Consider the following 21,510-nt stretch of genomic DNA (forward strand, 5'->3'; position numbering starts at 1 on the left):
CAATTGTTTAATTTAATAATTAATTGACCCAATTTGTGCCACACACCTTAAAACATTGTTAAATGGGCTTTCATTTGCACAGCACTTTTCCACTAAACTCATTTGCTCCCAAAAACATAAATATGCTCTATTTTAAAGATTACCATGCTCCCAAAGACATATTTATGCTATTTTATTTTTTTAACTAGAGCATACAGAAGGCTTTGATGCAGCCTCTGAACTGAAGAGAATGCTTGAAGCAAGGGTAGTTACAGTATTACAAAACCGGCCAGCAGAGTATAAGAGATCAACCAGGGCCATATTGAAAAAAGCTCCTTTCGCACTATTTTAAACAGATTTGTAAATTATGAAACTGAGCTATATTCTAGTGCTATATGCTGCAAAACAGAAACAGATAGAAATATACTTTTTTTCCTGATAAAAGAAAATACTCTAATCTTTCTTTTGGTAAATTCCATGTTTTTATAACAATAGAACACAATATTCTGTGGGCCTTGCAAAATCAGTCAAAATCCAGTAAAACAGCCGGGAGCGAAGGGGGTTGCTTCAGTGAAAATGGCTGGGAGTAAATGAGTTAAAAGGCACCTAAAGCACTTCACACTGAGTCTTCATTAACCTACTGATGATGCAGCATCAGGGGGCTTCAGTATATTGCTCAAAAAACACTTCAACATTTGGGGATGGAACTCACAACCTATGGGTTGGAAGACAACAACTGTACCACCTGAGCCATGCCACCCAATCATCAAAGTACTATAGAAGGAATAGGTTGTCCTTATGACGTGGCCAGTCTGTATGTACTCTGCACTCAAAGTAGTGTTAGGAACACATTTCCTATCTCTATAGTAGAGTATACTTTTCTTTAATCAGCACCTATACACTAAAATAATTTTTAAAAAATTCTACGAAGTATGGGCTCACAAAAGTGAGGGGGTAACTTACCTGTATAAAAGGAAACAAGAGGCCAACTGCAAAGTTGGACAGCCAGTTCACAATGCCTGCAATCATGAACGCGGAAGGCCTGTATGATTGCTCAAACAATTCACCGGTCAGGATAAACGGGATGCCTCCTATCGAAGAAGAAAAGCATGTCATTAGTTTTCGACTGAGCTACAGTTGAGTAGGCGCTGTAAGACCACCTAAAAGGTAAAGTGACTAGTTAATTCTGTGCTGGTGAATGTGTACAAGGCAAACTCATCAGACAAATTCTCTGGCGTTCGTTTCAGTTTGGCATATCGTCGCTGCTTTGTGAAAAACACTTTTTAAGATGTCTGCATTCAATTTCATCCCCAAAACATAAAAAAATAAAAACTAAATAAAAGAAAAAAGAAATGGACATAAATGTTTTTCACATATCAGCGACGTTATAATGATTTAATATGTTTATGAATATGGACTTTTGCTACAGATAGGCCTGCCTGCTGAACAAGCACTGTTAGTAGCTGCTCAGAAACAGCTAGTGACAGTGCTTAGCGGGGTCAGGCAGTTTTAAGATCTTAAAATTGCCCATACTTTTATATTCCACAAACATCATTATGAAGCTGCTGTTGCTAAGATGTCCCTAAGTGCTGTTATGCAGGTAGAGGCAGTGCTTAACTCGTAAGTCCAAATTATTACTATTGCTCACGTCTCACATCTAAAATCTTACCTTTTATTACTCAGCTGTGTTGGGTTTTTTTCAGACAAAATGCAGCCATGTTACCATGGTAATATATTATTTATACACTACAAATTATATAAGTTCTTTTAAAATACTTCCAACCACGAGTTTCAAATTAACGGGCATTCGTGCAGCACATTAGCAAATTTAATAGACAACACTGGGGACCAATTTAAAAGTGCAGTAGAATTTGCTTTATTAACTGTGTTAGATGACCCGTTTCCCCTGATTATTTCTTATCATCCGTTTCTTAGTGAGTCTCAAACAAACCTTTGCCATTATTCTTAGACTTTTTCAAGGAAATCATTTTAATTGTCCTAGTCTGCCTGATCTTTACTCTTGAAGACAATTGTGAAGGGCAAAAATAATAATCTTCATCATCGTCGTTGTTTTTGAAAGAACACACAAGGAAACCATTGTAAAAATAAATTAAATAATTAATTAAGAAGACAAGAAATATCAATGCCAAAGTAAGACTACGAAAGTATAAAATCCTGAAAACTATGTTCCGAGGTTGGCTTTGACAGAGATTGTTGTACTGTATAAGTTAGTAGTGAGTTCCAGAGAAGGGTAGCAGAGCGACAGTATAGTCTGCTCTCCACAGTGATACGATGGGCAAGCGAAACAGGAGTGGTGTCAAGATGATGACTGAAAGCTGAAAACAACAGAAGGATTTTGTATGCTGAAAGGCTGACAAGTAGGCAGTGGAGCTGCCGTGAAACAATGGAGGAGGTTCTTGTAATGAGTCAAGTACCTGAATTACGGAGCGGTTGGTGTTTATGGAGGGACTTAGGAAGATCAAAATGAAGTGAATTGCAATATTTGATACAGGAAGTGGCCAGGCTGTGAACAAGGAAGGCAGTGGAATAGGGAGTGAGGCATGGACAAAGGTGATTAGTATTGCAAAAATGGAAGCATGTCAACCGTGCATCTTCATATGATAGCGTGATGTCAAGGATGACAACCAGACTCAAAGGGGAAAACGGTGGAATTGTCTGTCTCTGGTATACCACTTGAGAACTAGACACGTATACTGGAAAATGAACATATGGCCGAAAACTTGTTTCTGCTCCCTCAGTTAAAAATGTTTACCTCTGTAGGGGATGTAATGAATGTGCAGCTGTCAGGATTTTTTATCTGAAGCGTGCACCCCTGTTGCAAAAACAAGCTGTTAACACGAGCTTAACGCCTTCACCAGGGGTGCTTGGGTGTAACAGATGGTTTGGCACATGCTTTACATTTTTGAACAGTGTACTGTTCAATCAGATAAACAAAAAATAAGACGTCAAATACTTCTCACTGGTCATTTAAAAAAAAAAAAGGAAAAAAGAAACATTATTCACATGCTATCACAGAGATGATAACGTTACCATAAATTCTGTTTTATCTGTCTACCTTTAATTATACGCTGTGACCTGAAAAAATTATGGGGGAGACAATGTTTCGAGTAGAGTGAGAATGCACATGAAAAACGATTTCTTGCATTGTGTTTCTTGATAAAATGCAATCCATTCACCCATTCACCCATTCACCACTTTCTATACCATGTGTTTTGTTCGAGATCACTGGTAGGCTAAAAGTCTATCCCAGCAGACTTACAATGAACGTCCAGGAAAACCCAGGCTGATTAGTTGTCAATCAAGGAAGGCTTTCCCTAAATTGTTTCTATAAAGCCAGAAGCATAGAATTTACCAAAGCCCTTTGGCAAAATCAAGAAGGGGGAACAGTGGTCTAACCCACCACTGGAGAGCACCACTTTGTCTCTATGGCAAATGTGCAATAAATGAAGTTGTTGCCATTTACCATCTGAACAATCGAAACAAAAGTTTTTTTTTTTCTCAATGGCGTTTGGTTGTCACAAAATAATAGATGACAGCTAATGAGCTGCAAACCTCAGATGTATTTTCATAACTCCAGCCACTGATTTATTGCTTATGAAGAAACACTATCTATCCTCTAATTCAAATAAAGAGAACTTCACCTGGTTCCAACTCTCCCCAGGTCTCCATTGTTAGTTATCAACTGCCTCAGGCTGTTAATAAGGATAATTTCCACAGAGATTAACACAACTCTCAGTCCACCAGAAATTTTTGTATTTAGTAGTGTCAAATCTCACTCCCATAATCGTGCATCAGCATTCCAACTATGCGCTACTAAATCATTGCTTTCTGAAATTGTCCATTTTCTTTGTTTCAAGTTGTGAACGTGCCAGATTATAGATGTAAAATTAAAGCTCCTTCAATCCTGGCTTGGGGTGAATGATAAGGCAATCAAAACAGCAACATGTAATCCTATTATGAACGCACGTCTGAGTTTAGATGTAAGAAATGGTGAGTCCCTAATGAGATTTGAAAATTGAAAGCTCTTATACAGGACCATATTTGGTAAATTCTATTTAAAAATCCAATGCTGAAGAAAACTGTGTCTTGCATTTGTGCTTGGCAGAGGTAATAATTACATTATTATATACTGGTCTGGGGTTATATGGGAGCCAAATCAACATGAAGTACACCCGAGTTCATATAAAAACAATATGGGGGTCTCTTATTCATGGCCAAAATTCATTATTTTACTTTGAAAATAAAATGTATCATTTTTTTCAGAGTGTATGAGTTTCAGTAAAAAGTGTATTTAAGTATGAGACAAAATAGAGAGGCACGTTATTTGCACCCACCCACCACCAATTACACTTCTCTATAAGTTTTTTTTTTCCAATGTAAAAAAATCTACTTTTTGGAGCATTTAGCCATGTTAAAATTAGTGCTGTCAAAGTTAAAGCATTAACTGATTGATTAATCACAAAAAAATTATCGCATTAATCATGAATTGACGCAGATTAATCGTACTATTAATTTTGACCATAGATTATCCTTTAGCGTGAAAGCAGATGGCTACGTTTAAGGTAGCACAGGTTGTGTTTGAGCAATAAACATAATTTCATGCATTAAAGTAAAGCATTTAATAAATGTTTGCCTAACACATTTAGAATATTTGTTCATGTCAAAATATTGGGGTCATTTTTTTCCATTTTAAATTACGCAAGTAATTAACTGATTAGAAAAAGACGAGGATGAGCGTGTGCAGTGGATCAAAAATGTTGAAGACGTCATCCTAACATTAAATGTCAAAAGAATGCAAGTAATTAATTGATTAGAAAAAGAGGAGGATGAGCGTGTGCAGTGGATCAAAAATGTTGAAGACGTCATCCTAACATTAAATGTCAAAAGAATGCAAGTAATTAATTGATTAGAAAAAGAGGAGGATGAGCGTGTGCAGTGGATCAAAAATGTTGAAGACGTCGTCATAACATTAAATGTCAAAAGAATGCAAGTAATTAATTGATTAGAAAAAGAGGAGGATGAGCGTGTGCAGTGGATCAAAAATGCTGAAGATGTCCTCATAACATTAAATGTCAAAAGAATTAGCACATAACCGGTGCTCTTCAAATTTGGCAGGAAAAAAAATGTAGATGAAAAAAAGCCTTTTTTATTAAGTGATTAATCGTAATTAATCAAAATTCTAAGATGTGATTAAATCTGATTAAAAATGTAATCGTTTGACAGCTCTAGTTAAAATGCCATTCCTCACCAAAAACATCACCGAAGTGGTGTTTTCCTCCATTCGCCCCTGTATGAGAAATTCTAGGTCATTCTGCTCTCCAAGCAACAGCCCCTCCCAACCTGATATAATAGCCCGCAAAATGCCTAATATTTCATAAAAAATTACATCGCCATGGTGTCAAAGATAAGATTTAATCATTATATGCCTATAGTTAACTGAAAGGGCTTAAAATTCCGTGGTGTAATCCCTTTAATGTTTTAATCATCTTAAACACCACAAGTAGTATGCTGTAGTAGTTAACATGCAGCTAGAGAACAGCAGGGTGTACAAAACTGAGCGTAGGAGTACGTTTTGTGAGTTTATTTATTTTAGAGGTGTCAGTCGATTAAAATTTGTAATCGTAATTAATCGCATGATTTCAATAATTAACTCAAGATTAATCGCAAATTTTATAGCTCGATTTATAGCTAAATTAATAATTAAGTGTACAATACATATTTTCATACTCTTTTTATTACTCTCAACATAAAAGTTGTGAATGTTAACCTAATAGAAATATGGTCACATTTTTTTGTCGAATCAGTAATTTCAATACGGATGCACATTGTAAAATTTTAAACTTTACCGGAAACAAAACAAAAAAGATCTTTTGATATTAAGAGTGCAGCTTTACTGCAAGCCAGAGCCGCTGGCACTCTACTGCAAGTGAGCCAAGAGCACGACTATCACACTATTGCTACGTTCAGACCGATTGGTCTCGCGCGTGTTTGGTCGCGGGGTTTTCAATGGGATTTGTTTCACTCTGCGCCGCAACGGAGGAAGAGAAGGGATTTCCGCTTTGGTAGGTGGTGCTAACTTTATTGTAGCATTGCTAGCTTGCTTCACACTTCAACACTTAAACAAACAAACTCACCAGATAAGCCAATGTTAGATATTATTAACATTTAAATTCTTTATTTTCATATATTAACCATTGTTATACATTATTAACATCTTAATTCTTTATATTAACCATGTTGAAAGGTTTTATAGACGTGTAAAGCAAGTAGTGTTGAACTCAGTATAATTTGACCTTAAGCTGGGACATATTATTTGATCTAGAAGTTCCTTCTCTGTGGGAAAACACATTTGGTCCTTGAGAACAGAATTTGCTTCGAACCCACACCCCTGACTCTGTTTTCGCCATTGCTCATGGAAAAGTACCCAGAGAGTATGTTTTGTCTACAAATGAAAGAGAGGCGGTCGGTTTTAACTATAAGAAGCCATTTTACACGCGGAAGAGGCACATTCGGCACTCTGAAATTCCACCTGTTATGTGATGTTTGGAGACTGTCACGATGTCCAGAGATCTCTGTTAGATTAAAATCATTTTTGCAAAGGTGTTTTTTCTTACATTAAATCTGTCTTCAAGTTTTGGAACACGCAAAGAGGACAAATATTTTTTATTCCTCTTCACCAACCTCCACGCTTTTTCCTCCAAGCAATCTCCTTTTTGGCCCGGTGCCGGTACACGTAGCTCTCCGTGTTGTACAGCTCCGGGTGTCTGCAAACCGCGACGATCAAGCTATCCTCCATTGCTATGCTACACGTTCTGCAACCGCTTCCTGTTTTTTGTCTGTGATGTATCTGGTGACGGGGACTATCTCGACACCGATTGGCTGTCACCCCCCCCCCGCGCAAAGTCCATGGAATACAATGCAATCGCGCTGCCGGAAACGCCTCCCTGACTGTTGGTCAGAATGTAGCATATGTGTTACACTTAAGAGCTATTTTCTGGAGTTGCTGAATAAAATACACCTCACATCTAAAGAACAAGTGGCTTGGGGTCACTCCAACTGACAAGACGGCGTCCATTCGGCTCTTGGCTCTCACAGGGTTTGAGAATGCCACGGACATGTCTTGGAGAGCTGGCGCAACCTAGCTCGTTGCTAACAGCTAACTGAGTGCGTTCTTTCAAAGCAGGGAAACCGGCGGTAGTGCTACACAGTCCAAATGGCTCCTCCCCGCTAACATTCTGCCCTTTAAACATTGTGTGTTTTAGCTCCAGTGTAGTACAGTGCATTTCTATTGGGTAATTTTGACGTGACGTTTCTGCTGCGTCATGACTGGAATTCCCGTCAGTAGAGGCTTTCCAAATAAGGGGCAGTCGTTAATCGAGTGTCCAAAAAAATTGTGCAATTAAAGGCACTTTAAGTTAACAAGATATTAACGCAATAATTTTGACACCCTTAATTTATTTTATTTTATTTTATTTTATTTTAGAGAGACAAGAGGGTTATTTTATTTTTACAGGGACAGACTTCAACATTATGAACGCCAGGACTATAAAGTTGATGTCACTTAGGTAAACTCCATGTGTTGCCCCCATGTGATATTCCCCGCAGCCCTGTTCTAAAAGTAGCTCACCCGTGATGGGATATGGTGATTTCCAAGAATTATGTAGAAATGCTTATTTCAAAATGTAAACACTTGCAGAGATTTATTGAAACAAAGTGTTACATATTGGCACATACCAGTTCGTTAACTTGTTAAATCATTATTGAGAGCAATCATTAACATAAGCAGTGTCTTAACATATATAAATATCATTATTTAATAATAACTAGGGGTGTCAAAATTAGTGCATTAACTTTGAGGCCACACATTTTTTTAACGTGCGATTAATGACTGCCCCTTAACTTGGTAAGCCTGTACTCGCAACGCAGCAGACATGTCCACGTCAAAATTTAGCAGCAATAATTTTAATAATAATGCAAAGACTTGTGGAGACTGGGGTCAAATTGTATTTTACGATTTTAAAAATGTGCAGAATTTCACAAGTTACTTCATGTTAAAGATTAGATAGAAAAATGCACTAAGCTGTCACCAACATCTTACAAATGGAATTATGCTATCTAGTGGCAGAAAAATGACCTCAACACAAATCAATATCACACATATCAATTTTATTAATTACTATGAAATTACTGTATCAATGATTGAACGATGCAGCCATATTTATTAGTTTAACATTTTTTATGTAAACTTAGAAAAAAATATATTTTATTGCACATTTTATTGTACATTTAGAACAGATATAAAATTAATGATTAATTGTGAGTTAACTATTAAAGTCAAGCAATTAATTATGATTTTTTTTTTATTATCGCCTGACACCCCTAATAATAATATAATTATAGGTAGTGGCAATTTTGTTATTTCAATGTGTATCAGGCTGGTAGCACTTAATCAACATGCAAGAAGTAGCTCTCAGTCTCAAAAAGGTTGTTGATCCCTGGTCTATTACTATTGGAGTGATCTCTTGTGTTATATTGTATGCTCTGCCCATCATTACTTTTCACTGTGATGGTCTTACGTGTGTGTGTGTGTGTGTGCGTGTGTGCGTGTGTGTGTGTGTGTGTGCGTTTGTTAATGTGGTTTAGACCGACAAATGATCTGACATTTGACCTGGGAAAAGTTGACACTTGTGTTTAGAGCGACACAGGCAGTGTCGGCCTAATTCAAGACTTGTTTTTTAATTTTTTAGGGTCTATAAAAACGTTTTTTTCTGTAAAAAGAGAAAAATGTGGGCCTACTACTCAGCTAGGACAATAATTATGCATGAATTCATTTCTAAATATCTTATAAATATGATTTTTTGATCTGTCAGTGTAATCCCCTCGTCTGAGATTTTGTGTGTGTGTATGACATCCTACTGGCCGTTTTTTATTATTGCACTTTCACACACACACACAAAAGTACACACAAAGGGGGCGGTGGCATGACGTGTAATGTGGGCGTGAGGTATACCGGATCTCCCGCGAAAGCCACACGCGTCAACGTGGGATGCAGACAAACACAACGCAGAACTAACTGCACGGTAAGTAACAAGCATATATTCATGGTAAATACACCCAATTTAATGAGAACACGGTTATTTTTGTTGCGGTGAGGTAATTTCATCAAGGCAGGGCAACTTTTTACGCTGTTTTAAAAAGGTTTCATGATAGAAAATGGAACCTTTTTAATTCGTTGACGCAGATGCCTCGTTTGTTGTTGCTGGTTATTCAGATATCTCATTTAAACACGTTCGTGACGGTTGTTCCACCATAATAATTATCTCATATTAGGACAGGCGGTTGGGATCAAGGATGGATGGATTAATTTTCTTTACGAAGCGGATATTTTGCCGTGTTTTAAAAGCTCACTTAGCGTTATTTTGCCGTGAACTGCGCGAGAACTATACAAGTTTGAATTCTGTGTCGGCAAAATAGCGCTAGCAGGAGAGTTGCCGGTAGCCTCTTAGCACTATATTTTGCTGTGAAACGCGAGAGAACTACAAGTACCAATTCTGCGCCGGCAAAATAGCGCCAGCAGAAGAGTTGTCGGTCTCGCCTTTAACAGCTATCTTGCCGTGGGTCGCGCAAGAACTACAAGTAGGCCTACGAATTATGCACCGGAAAAAAAGCGCTAGCAGGAAAATATCCACTCCCTTTTCTCTAACGTTTGTATTTATCTTTAGCCATCTGTTACTTAATTAATGAGCGAGCTTGAGCATTTTCACGTATTGACAATTCCGAGGTGACGTCATCTCTTATTGAAAAGCATTAGACTTTGGATCGTTGTAGTTTGATTTGTGAGGATTATTTTGATTTTAAAATATGAGATGTTTATATTATTGTTTATAACAATCATTTCATTTTTCGAATCTTTAATTTTTCTTTGGGTACAGAGGCTCTTGATTTAAAGAAAAACATGCCAAGGCGAAGGTGTTTGAATCCCAAAAAAGAAGCAATGCTTTATATCGATACCGGAAGAGACAAACATGGACTTGATGTGAAATACATCAGTGAATTCAAAGGTAAGATACATCTCACAATAACAGTTAACTAAAAAGTCAATCTTCCACCTGACTTCATTATTATTTTTGTCATTACTAGGGAGAGGGGTCTTTGCTTGTGCTTCTTTTGAAAAAGGAGACTTCCTGCTAGAATATCGTGGTGCACTTCTAAGCAAACAAGAATGTGAGAGGAGACAGAGATTGTACCATGACAAAATGAAAGCATTCATGTTTGAGTTTCGCTTTGACGGAAGAACTTGGTGGTGCGTATTAAGTCCATGCTCCATTTAATTAGTCCATATTAAAAGTCCATAATTTGTTTAGATTCATTAGCTTTGAGTCAAAACCCGAATCAACACTACCAAGTTCTAACTATATAATATTAATAATTGGTTTTCTATTTGAAGTGTTGATGCAGCAACAGAGGATGGGTCACTAGGAAGACTGGTCAATGATGACCACATCAACCCAAATTCCACAATGAAGTATTTAAATGTGCAAGGAAAGCCCCATCTGTGTTTATTTGCGACACGGGACATTGACACAGGAGAGGAGATTACATATAATTATGGCGACTCTGACTGGCCATGGAGAAGCAAGGTATCATATCAGAATGTGATGAGTGGTTAGTGATCTGAAAATCAGTATTGACTGAATTAAACTCATGATGTTTGTCAATTTAAACCTCAGGAATCTGGCCAACAAAACACATCCACATCCAAGCTCACCATAGAGGAAACTACATCTACAGCGCCCACAGATGCTCGGAAACCTTTTCAAGAGGTAAATCATGTACACTCTTTTAGTGCTCTTTTACAGTCCATACGCTATTTACAGGTTAGGGTTGTCACAATACTAAAATTTCAAACTCAATATCGATACCCAGGAAAATACTTGATACTTAATACCATTCAATACCATACCAAAAGATATACTAATCCTAAAATAACAAAAATAAATAGGACAATCACTTTTTCACATGCAAATAAATAATTTAAACAAATGAAAGAATATGCCATATTAAAAAATGCCACTTTATTCTATGAATGACTGTCTGAGCCTGTCGTATCACTGGTCTGAATTTTCTTTGTGGTTGGAAGTTTTTTTTTTTTGTTTTTTTTAAAGACAAGCATGTCAATGTGCTCCTGTGCACTTCATGGCTTGCATATGAGCCCTGAATTTACTAAAAATGAGGCACAACTTGAAGCAGCAATGCACACTAAGCTAACTGTGAGGCCGTGGCTAATGGATAATAATAAAACAACAGTCACTTACTGAGCATAAGTCTAACCGTGGTAGCCAGCTAACGGCTGATAACAAAACAAGGCATCTGGCTTTTTCTTGTCCACCAAAACTGGCACGTTTAGCCCTCCTGCCACCACACTGGCCATACTAAGCAGCTGTAAAACATAACTGAACAAGCAAGGTTGCAGTGTGGGCTCTCCTGGGTGCGGGAGCCTATCTGCCGAGGCAGTGATGCTAGTGGAGTGTGCACGGCTGACGCTGCAGTATTGATAAAGTGATATTGTATCCGGATATGATGTGTTTGAAAAGTATCGATACTTTTGACAACCCTATTAAAAGTACACAACGGGATTGTTAATTGGATTTTAGCGCCACCTTTAACTCTTAAAAAACAGACAGTTTACCACTCATCCATGTCTGTGTTTGTTTCCTTCCTGTCTCTTTTGCAGCATTCTGACGCAGAGAAGTCTGCCCAACCCTCCGGAGTTGAACAGGTACATGTAGTTGTTTAATAGATTTCAACGCCATCTGGCAGTTAAAAACTGTATGCGTATTTCTGCACTTTCAGTGAATTTGTAATCAAACATCATTTCTGTGCGTATTGTCTCTGTATTTTTCTCTTTCAGTCCATGATGGAGACAAGGCACTCCTCAATGAGTTTGAGCCAGAATAGTTCTCAAAAGGTAAATTACTTTATCACTAATGGGTGTCATTTAGCATCCAACTACAATAATTGTTTGCAGTGCTCAATCAAGTCACCAGTAATATTTTAGTGTACAGAAAAACTTATTGAAGGCTTGATAATATTTTGAATAGACTGAGTGTGTGTGTGTGTGTTATCACCTGAATTTATTGTGTATTGGACTGACACATTTCGTGATAGTATGTTCAAGTTTTAAGTCACAACCTCATCCATAGGTTTGAATGTGTGTTGTGTCCAAGTATGGCATAGACTGACACTGGCATACGCTGACTTTTGCCGAGAAAACATTTGCTGTAGAAGTTGAGTCGCACTCACCTACTTGTGTGTGTGTGTTCACATAATCTCATGGTTTAGAGGTACATTTAACTTCATTGTATCTTTAAGTCTCACAGTCAACCAATGTCACCTTTCTGTGGAGTTGAATCACTATACATACAGTATATCAATATACTTGGTAGGCTGTTGTTTTTTAAATGACCTAACATAAACTCTGTGTTTCTTGATCCTGAATCACTCTCAATCAGCAACGTAATGTAAAGCGTTGTCTCAATGAAGGTATGTCTATGTTTAATGTTTCCTTCCTGTCTCTTTTGCAGCATTCTGACGCAGAGAGGTCAGCCCAAACCTCAGATGTTGAAAATGTTGAACAGGTACATGTGGTTGTCAAATGGATATCAATGCCATCTGGCAATTAAAAACTGTCAAAGTTTACCGCTCATGCATATTTCTGCAACTTGAAACAAAACAGTCTGATGGCACCTGTGTGTAATGTCTCTGTATTTTTCTCTTTCAGTGCATGATGGAGACAAGGCACTCCTCAATGAGTTTGAGCCAGGGTGATCTGATTTCAGCATTTGAGCCACAGACCAGTTCTCAAAAGGTAAATTACGTTTTCCTCTAATGATTGTCATTTAGCATCCAACTACAATAATTGTTTGCAGTGCTCTAGGCTTGATCATATTTTGAATAGACCGAGTGTGTGTGTGTGTGTGTGTGTGTTATCACCTGGATTTATTGTGTATTGGACTGACACATTTCGTGATAGTATGTTCAAGTTTTAAGTCACAACCTCATCCATAGGTTTGAATGTGTGTTGTGTCCAAGTATGGCATAGACTGACACTGGCATACGCTGACTTTTGTCGAGAAAGCATTTGCTGTAGAAGTTGAGTCGCACTCACCTACTTGTGTGTGTGTGTTCACATAATCTCATGGTTTAGAGGGACATTTAACCTCATTGTATCTTTAAGTCTCACAGTCACCCAATGTCACCTTTCTGTGGAGTTGAATCACTATACATACAGTATATCAATATACTTGGTAGGCTGTTGTTTAAATGACCTAACATAAACTCAGTGTTTCTTGATCCTGCATCACTCTGAATCAGCAACGTAATGTAAAGCGTTGTCTCAATGAAGGTATGTCTATGTTTAATGTTTACTTCCTGTCTCTTTTGCAGCATTCTGATGCAGAGAGGTCAACCCAACCCTCAGAGGTTGAAAATATTGAACAGGTACATGTGGTTGTTAAATGGATATCAATGCCATCTGGCAATTAAAAACTGTCAAAGTTTACTGCTCATGCATATTTCTGCAACTTGAAACAAATTTGTAATCAAACAGTTTGATGGGACCTGTGTGTATTGCCTCTGTATTTTTCTCTTTAAGTCCATGATGGAGACAAGGCACTCCTCAATGAGTTTGAGCCAGAATGACCTGAGTCCACCGCACAATAGTTCTCAAAAGGTAAATTACTTTATCACTATTGGGTGTCATTTAGCATCCAACTACAGTAATTGTTTGCAGTGCTCAATCAAGTCACCAGTAATATTTTAGTGTACAGAAAAACTTATTGAAGGCTTGATAATGTTTTGAATAGACCGAGTGTGTGTGTGTGTGTTATCACCTAGATTTATTATGTATTGGACTGACACATTTCGTGATAGTATGTTCAAGTTTTAAGTCACAACCTCATCCATAGGTTTGAATGTGTGTTGTGTCCAAGTATGGCATAGACTGACACTGGCATACACTGACTTTTGCCGAGAAAGCATTTGCTATAGAAGTGGAGTCGCACTCACCTACTTGTGTGTGTGTGTGTGTTCACATAATCATATGGTTTAGAGGGACATTTAACCTCATTGTATCTTTAAGTCTCACAGTCACCCACTTTCACCTATCTGTGGATTAGAATCACTATACATACAGTATATCAATATACTTGGTAGGCTGTTGTTTTTGAAATGACCTAACATAAACTCAATGTTTCTTGATCCTGCATCACTCTGAATCAGCAATGTGATGTAAAGCGTTGTCTTTATGAAGGTCTGTCTATGTTTAATGTTTCCTTCCTGTCTCTTTTGCAGCATTCCGACACAAAGAGGTCAGCCCAACCCTTAGAGGTTGAAGATATTGAACAGGTATACGTGGTTGTTAAATGAATTTCAACGCCATCTGGCAATTAAAAACTGTCAAAGTTTGGCGCTCATGCATATTTCTGCAACTTCAGTGAATTTGTAGTAATCAAACTGTCTGATTACACCTGTGTGTATTGTCTCTGTATTTTTTTTCAGTACATGATGGAGACAAGTGACTCCACATTGACCTTGTGCCAGGGTGACCTGAGTCCAGAACTTGAGCCACAGACCAGTTCTCAAAAGGTAAATTACTTCATCTCTAATGAGTGTTATTTAAAGTCCAATTACAGTTAACGTTCAACAATTGTTTCCTGTGCATGTCAAGTCATCAGCAATATTTTTGTGCTCTGAGAAACTTCATTGGATGCTTGATAATTGAAGTCAGTTTGTACATATTTGTTCATCTAAGTTTTTTTTTTGTTGCTAGCAATCCCACATGCTTAATAAATATTTTGCCAACACTTTCTAAATAAATTACCCCCTACCCTCCCCAGGACTGTTGGAAACACCTTCTTGAGGTCTCAACACTGTCAGCCTTTGATAAGTGTGTTCTATGCTTGGGACCTATATCTTCTTTTACATGGACTGGATACAGATGCAAAGGTAAACCATATATTGATAGCATTGCTTTGAGTCCAAATTTAGACGATACAGCCAGAAACCAAACAAATGATGCAAATGGCAACCGAACAGTTGTCTGCATTGTGGACATGATGTAACGATTTAATTACTGGCAACTCTTCTTACACAATATAAAATACAGCACTGATTGGTACAGAGAAGAAAATTGTTTAAAGAAGTTATGTTGTAACTGTAACTGGCACTGTTTGTTTGACCCAACATTTTCTAACTCTGTTCACAGCATGTTCAAGAGTTTGGCATCTGTCCTGCTACAGACGGAAGCAAGGAGACGATGAAATATTAGACTCGGATGAGGAGCAGAACTCTGGAAGTGAATATGTCCCTGATTCAGATGATGATTCAGATTCAAGCATGACTTTGGTGCCTAATCAGTCTAAAGTGCGACAGAGGGAAGGAATACCAGCCTTACCCACTAACAACTCTAACAGTTTGGACACACATTTTCCAAATGAAGCTGGCACATCAAAATGTTTGCCCACAGATGTCATTGCTGGCGAAACGTCAGATTCAGAAATTTCTAGCAAAGACTCATCAAATAAGCATGTGAAGAACAAAGATAAAAAATCTCTAGAACATCTTAATTTGACCAATAGAAATTACTGTTTTGTTTGTGGTAAGCCACAAAGCAGACTGACTCGCCACCTGAAAGTACACATGTCTCACCCAGAAGTTGCATATGCATTTTACCTCCCTGATCACTCTCAGGAGCGCAAGACTTTGTTTGAAAAAATGCGAAACAGAGGAAACTTTCAACATAACACTGCCATACTCCAAGGTGAAAATGGACAATTAAAAGTGAAAAGGAGGCCAAAATCTACTGCAGTGGCTGGAAACTTTGTGCATTGTATGCACTGCCAGGGCTTATACGTACGCAAAGATCTGTGGAGACATGTCCGAAGATGTCCCTTAAGGCCAGAAAATTGCAATCTGGATAAACAAGCTGGAAGAGCCAGAGTTCTGTGTTTAGCTACAGCCCAAGATACCGTATTCAGTCAACACTTCTCGAGTGGAATGTGGAAGGTTCTTAGCACAATGAAGACGGATGAGATTGGCCTTGCTGTACGAAATGACCTATCTATTGTTCATTTGGCCCAGTCCCTGTACAATAAACATGGTCAAGATCCCACAAAGTACGAACATATTCGACAAAAGCTCCGAGAAGTGGGACGACTGCTGGTATGTCTGCGAGCAAACTTCTCTGTACACAGCCTGGAGGAAGCCATAAAGCCCTCAAACTTTCAAACAGTTGTTCAAGCAGTGAAGCAAGTTGCTGGATTTGACGAAGAAAGCCTCTCCTACCATACACCAAGCCTGGCTTTGAAATTGGGGCACACACTAAACAAAATCTGCGACATCATTCATTGTCGTGCACTAATGGCAGAAGATGCAACACTGGTGAAGGAAACTGAAACATTTAGGAAACTATATACCTCCAAGTGGTGTGAGTTGATTTCCCACAAAGCTCTGAGCACACTGAGCAGTGCCAAGTATAATAAGCCACCAACACTGCCCTTTACGGAGGATGTCCAGGTACTTCACCAGTACCTTCAGAAGACTGCTGACAGTGCTGTTAGTAACTTGGTAGAGGAAGCAACACCGAAAAACTATGCTGAGCTTGCGAAACTTACTTTAGCACAAATAATTGTTTTTAATCGGAGACGCGCTGGAGAAGTTTCAAAAATGCTCAGCAAAGGTTTTAATGAGAGAGACAGCACAAAGCTGCACAAAGATGTTGCCTTGGGTCTTTCTCAGCTCGAGCAAAGGTTGTGCAACTATTTCACCAGAGTAGAACTTGTTGGGAAAAGAGAGCGAAAGGTGGTGGTTCTTCTTGCACCATCTACGGTAGAAGCGCTGTCACTTCTAACCAATAAAAGGAAGGAGTGTGGTGTCCCAGATGAGAATATTTTTCTATTTGGAAGACCCAAAACTTTAACATACTACAGAGGATGTGATTGCTTGCGTATTTACGCAAGCCTGTGTGGAGCTAAACAGCCAGAGCTCCTCAGATCTACACAACTTAGAAAACATGTCGCCACACTCACACAGATACTGAATTTGAAAAAAAATGAACTTGACCAGGTTGCAGATTTCCTGGGGCATGATATCAGAGTCCATAGGGATTTCTATAGGTTGCCGGTCCCAACCATGCAGTTGGCCAAGATCTCAAAACTGCTCTTATCCATAGAAAAAGGAGAGCTTTCTGGTCTACAGGGTAAATCTCTGGATGAAATTGAAATTGAAGGTGAGTGTTCAGAATGTCAGATGATGTCCTGTTTATCAGGGGTGGGAAAATATGGGTACCTCAAGATTCGATTCGCTTTAGATGCATCATTAGTACATTTGCTTACATTTCATAGCTAATGTAAACCACTGGTACGTTTTTAAAACAATTGCAGAACTCAAGGAAAAGCAAAGATTTATATTTCACACTGACTTTTATTAAAGTGGCAAGGCAACCTGGTTTACAATAGTGTGTCAGCGTTTGCTGTAACAAATGTTTAACTTCTCCCAGTGCAATATGCAGAAGATGACAGTGTTTTTTTTAAAAAATTTATATAAACTTTAAAAATCTATTTTTAATACCGGTAACTCTGAATCGAAGCAGAATTTTTTTTTATACAACGATTGATGCATAAAAAAAAACAATTATCGCTCTCACCCCTAAGGAGTGGCATCCTTTCCATCTTGCATCTGTTACAGCTTACAGCTAGTTTTTCTATAGCAAATGCAACGTATTTATCTAAATAGCATCACATTATCTGCTTTAAACTTGTACACAGTACAACATAATGTTGGTGTTTAATCAGTCAACAAGGTCACCTATGCTGAAATGTGAGGAAATGTTTGCCATTGAAATTTATGACTAGAAAACTTTTTTTTTAATGTTCTGTATGCCTCCCTAACTCCCTCCAGGATAGTTTGGAGTAATTTTAGATTATCATCAGTGTTGATACAAAATTTAGTATTTGGTGGAGGAATTTAAGAGATTGTGTGTACATTATTAAATTGGCAGAACAATTCTAAAACTTGAGGCCTTGGGGTCTGATGTCTCACTGATCTTTTCTTATGACTATCTTTTTCTAGATAACTTATCATTCAGTGAGAATGAAAATAATGATGGCAGTGACTCAGAGGGCAGCGACACAGAGGTCGGAGGACCACTTTGTGAAGATGGCAAAGACCTGGATCCAGCCTCAGACTCTACGATCCTTGAGCAGGAACAGAACTCTGGTGGCCACGGTAGGTTCTCTGTCTACTTTACAAATTTTCTCTCAGCAGACGGGGCAACAAAGGCCGCCCGGTATCAGTATTTGTTGATGAGACAATTTTCACACGTCGTTTTTGTTTTTACCAGATAAGCTGTCACATGTGACGTCTACAGTAGGAGACACAGTCCCTTCAACTGGCGGTAAGACAAGCTTTAGGGTCTTTGGATTATGTTATGAAAATATGCAATGATGTAAGGCCTCCTGAGCAATGAAATGAGCTAAAAAAAAAAACATAAAATAAAGTCACGTAACTGCTTAAGACTAGATGCAGTCGGTAATGGTCTTTTCTTTTGCCATCCTGCAGCCACACAATAGCCTGCATTAGGCCATAAATAATGGCTGTGGAGAGTACTATCTACTTCCTGTTTTTGTGTTGCAGCCACTGTAATTGACAAATAATCTGTGACATTAGTTAGACTTACCTTCTGATTGTTCAAGTATCTGTAAATATATATATATATATGTATTTTTTGTTTTGTTTACTTACAGTCCTCTCAGGAAAAGACGATGCTGATCAAGAAAGTGAGGGAAGGAGACAGCCAAAGAAAATGTGGAGCAAAGCCGAGGTCGCTGCAGTGATGCGACATTTTGGAAGCCACATAAAAAAAGGAAAACTTGCCTCCAAAGTTGAATGCAGCCAGTGTAAGCGGGCAGAAGACCCTGTGCTGTCACAACGGACTGTACAGAATATTAGAGACTTTGTGAGAAACCGAATAACCACAGCCAAAAGGCAGGCCCAGAAGAGACGGTAAACCCATTTGCTGGTATCTCACTAAGCAACGAATGCTTGCGAACATAGAGAATTTGGGGTTTTTGTCGGGATTCATAAAAGGTTGCAGAAATGTTCAGTTTTCACTTGTCAGTATTTCCTGTTGCAAAGTTTTTTTTAACATGTTCAGACAGTTTTTCACTTTCTGCAAGCATCTTCTGAAACCTTATATGAACCGTGACAAAAAAAACAACAAATTTGCTATTTACCCAAGCATTCATCACTCAGTGAGATACCAGCATGAGAGTTTCATTTAAAACTAAATTCTGGGAACTTTTTATTTATGTATTTAATTATATTTTCACTTAATGCTTCAGACACTAAGAACTCCCTGCACTTTTTCTCTTAGAAATTAAAACGAAAATCTTAAGGGAGATCTGAAGTATATGCCACAAAGGAGGTGGGACTAGGTCACACACACGCTGTTTCTGGTTACTGTTGCAACATAAGGGTGGAAGTGCGAGTATGGGGCACGGCCTATATGGCGCTACAATAACTGGTATCAGCGTAGGTGTGTGACTTACGGAAGTTGCAAGTCCCGCTTTCCCCGTGGCATATACCCCATTTACTTGCCTAATTTTCAATTGACCTTAACACAAGCTAATGACCCTGGCAGCACCCAGCACTTTTTGTTAGCAAATAGCCCAATTTGTTTTAAAACTTAATGTTTAAAATTAAACTAAAAGCCTTTAACAAATTTGAAAGTTATAAACATGCTTAATAGCATTTCAACATTTAAAAAAATATTAATTTTGACCCCATTTTTTTCTTTTGCTACAAATGAATATCAGCTCCAAATGTGGTTATTGGCCTCTTTGACTACAAATAATCAGTATGGTGTCGGCACTGTCTATCACTACTACTATAAACTCTATATTGGAATATTAAACTACAAGGCTCTGGATTTTCAGTAGGATAAAAATGGAACACCAACACGTAGTGCGTAGTGGCTCGGAACACCTTGATTAGAAAGGACTTTGTAGAAAACAGTGTACAGTGTCTAGACCAGTCATACTTGTTAATAAAACATCTGTGTTTACTTTAATTTAGATTTACTTTGTATGTTTTTACGTTTGTGATATTACAGCTTGGTTAGTGTGGGGTTGCTAATTTCTGAGGTTTAAAGGAGCCTGTGTCATTAAATAGACACTTTCCTACATTCTTTGTGCAGTTGCGTCTTAATTTGTGTGGCTGCAAATGTGAGGTAATTGCCTTTTTAAAGTCTCAATAATGTTGATGCTCATTACTGTCGTATTTTTTGTATTAGTCATGAAGAAACACTTACAGGGGTGAATTCATCATCCATCTATATCCAATTGCTCTCTTTTGGTTCTGTTCACCTAATGCATAGTGGTGTCAGGTGGTGTATTTATGTTAATTTTGGGTGGTGGGGGGCGTGACTACCTTGTCCCTTTAAAGTCACCTTAATCCTGTTTTGTCCTTGTAAACCACAATTCAAGTGTCGTCCCAAACCACCATTTTGTCAGGTCTGATATCTCAGGTTGTTAACCTCTTTTCTAAGCTCTGAAGGGTGCTAAATTCTTCTCAATTTTTTTGAAGTGATTTAGCCTTACTCCCATCATTCTAAACCCTTTTAAAAGGTGTGTCAACTTAAATCACCACCGGGCCTGTTTCTGAAATTTGTCAGTCTATACCATATAAACAGGTATGCGTGTGTGTGTGTGTGTGTGTGTGTGTGTGTGTGTGTGTGTGTGTCTGTCTGTGTGTGTGTGTGTGTGTCTGTCTGTGTGTGTGTGTGTGTGTGTGTCTGTGCGCGTGCGTGCGTGCGTGCGTGCACCTCCATTTGTAGAGACCCCAGAAAACTCAGGTTTTAAGGTAAACCCTGCTTGTATACTTGAATATCTGCGTTTAAATTGGAGGTAGCAAGTTAGACCCTAGAGCTTAACTGCTGGAGGCGGGTGAATAAAGATTTTGGCATTTGGCAAGCAAGTCTGGCTCCAAGGATGGCAGACCAGGTTCGTGCTCCAGACAATACGATTTGCATGAGCCCAATTCTCCACCTGTGTCCATCATTTCAGAGCCTTGAGGACACTCAACTGAGATGTAAAAAAAGAAGGTCAGAGACACTGCCAGAATGTTTCTTCCAGAGAACTCAAATGTATTCACGAGTCGGGATAGGGTCTAGTTACTAATGCCTTCAGCCAGTGTCTGATGTGGATTATTAGCAAACATTGCAGATTGATGTATTTTAAGATAATTGTGGAATGGGGAGTGTGGAAACATTACATAGCAGTCAATGGACACAGGAAACATGGTTGGTTAACCTGCTGATGGGCATTCAGACTGTTAAATAAAAAGAACAGCCTTGTAGTTGGCTGGAAGCGACTAACCACAATGGTGTGAAAGGTCTATCTTAATCCTGTGATAACAAGCCTAAGGATGTCTGGGTCAATATTTTGGTGGAGA

At 38.4% G+C, this 21,510-nt stretch overlaps 2 protein-coding genes across 3 annotated transcripts in view; one reads left to right on the plus strand and one right to left on the minus strand.

Annotated features, from left to right (window-relative positions):
- Positions 1-21,510, minus strand: part of slc2a9l2 (solute carrier family 2 member 9, like 2) — a 90,302-nt gene that overhangs the window by 15,505 nt on the left and 53,287 nt on the right. For both annotated transcript variants that reach the window (XM_077572285.1, XM_077572284.1), the window contains exon 12: positions 943-1,070. In XM_077572285.1, coding sequence (XP_077428411.1) covers positions 943-1,070 — 128 coding nt within the window. The remainder of the gene's footprint in view (positions 1-942; positions 1,071-21,510) is intronic.
- Positions 8,625-20,116, plus strand: LOC144056525 (uncharacterized). Its single transcript, XM_077573438.1, has 17 exons — positions 8,625-10,061; positions 10,141-10,303; positions 10,448-10,640; positions 10,731-10,823; positions 11,735-11,779; positions 11,912-11,968; positions 12,585-12,638; positions 12,782-12,868; positions 13,447-13,500; positions 13,655-13,732; positions 14,353-14,406; positions 14,560-14,646; positions 14,898-15,006; positions 15,266-17,287; positions 18,130-18,285; positions 18,401-18,454; positions 18,804-20,116. The coding sequence occupies exons 1-17, from the start codon at positions 9,956-9,958 to the stop codon at positions 19,064-19,066; spliced, it is 3,675 nt and encodes a 1,224-aa protein (XP_077429564.1). The 5' UTR covers positions 8,625-9,955; the 3' UTR covers positions 19,067-20,116.

Source organism: Vanacampus margaritifer, chromosome 8, assembly GCF_051991255.1.
Source record: "Vanacampus margaritifer isolate UIUO_Vmar chromosome 8, RoL_Vmar_1.0, whole genome shotgun sequence".
In the NCBI taxonomy this organism is placed as follows: Eukaryota; Metazoa; Chordata; class Actinopteri; order Syngnathiformes; family Syngnathidae; genus Vanacampus; species Vanacampus margaritifer.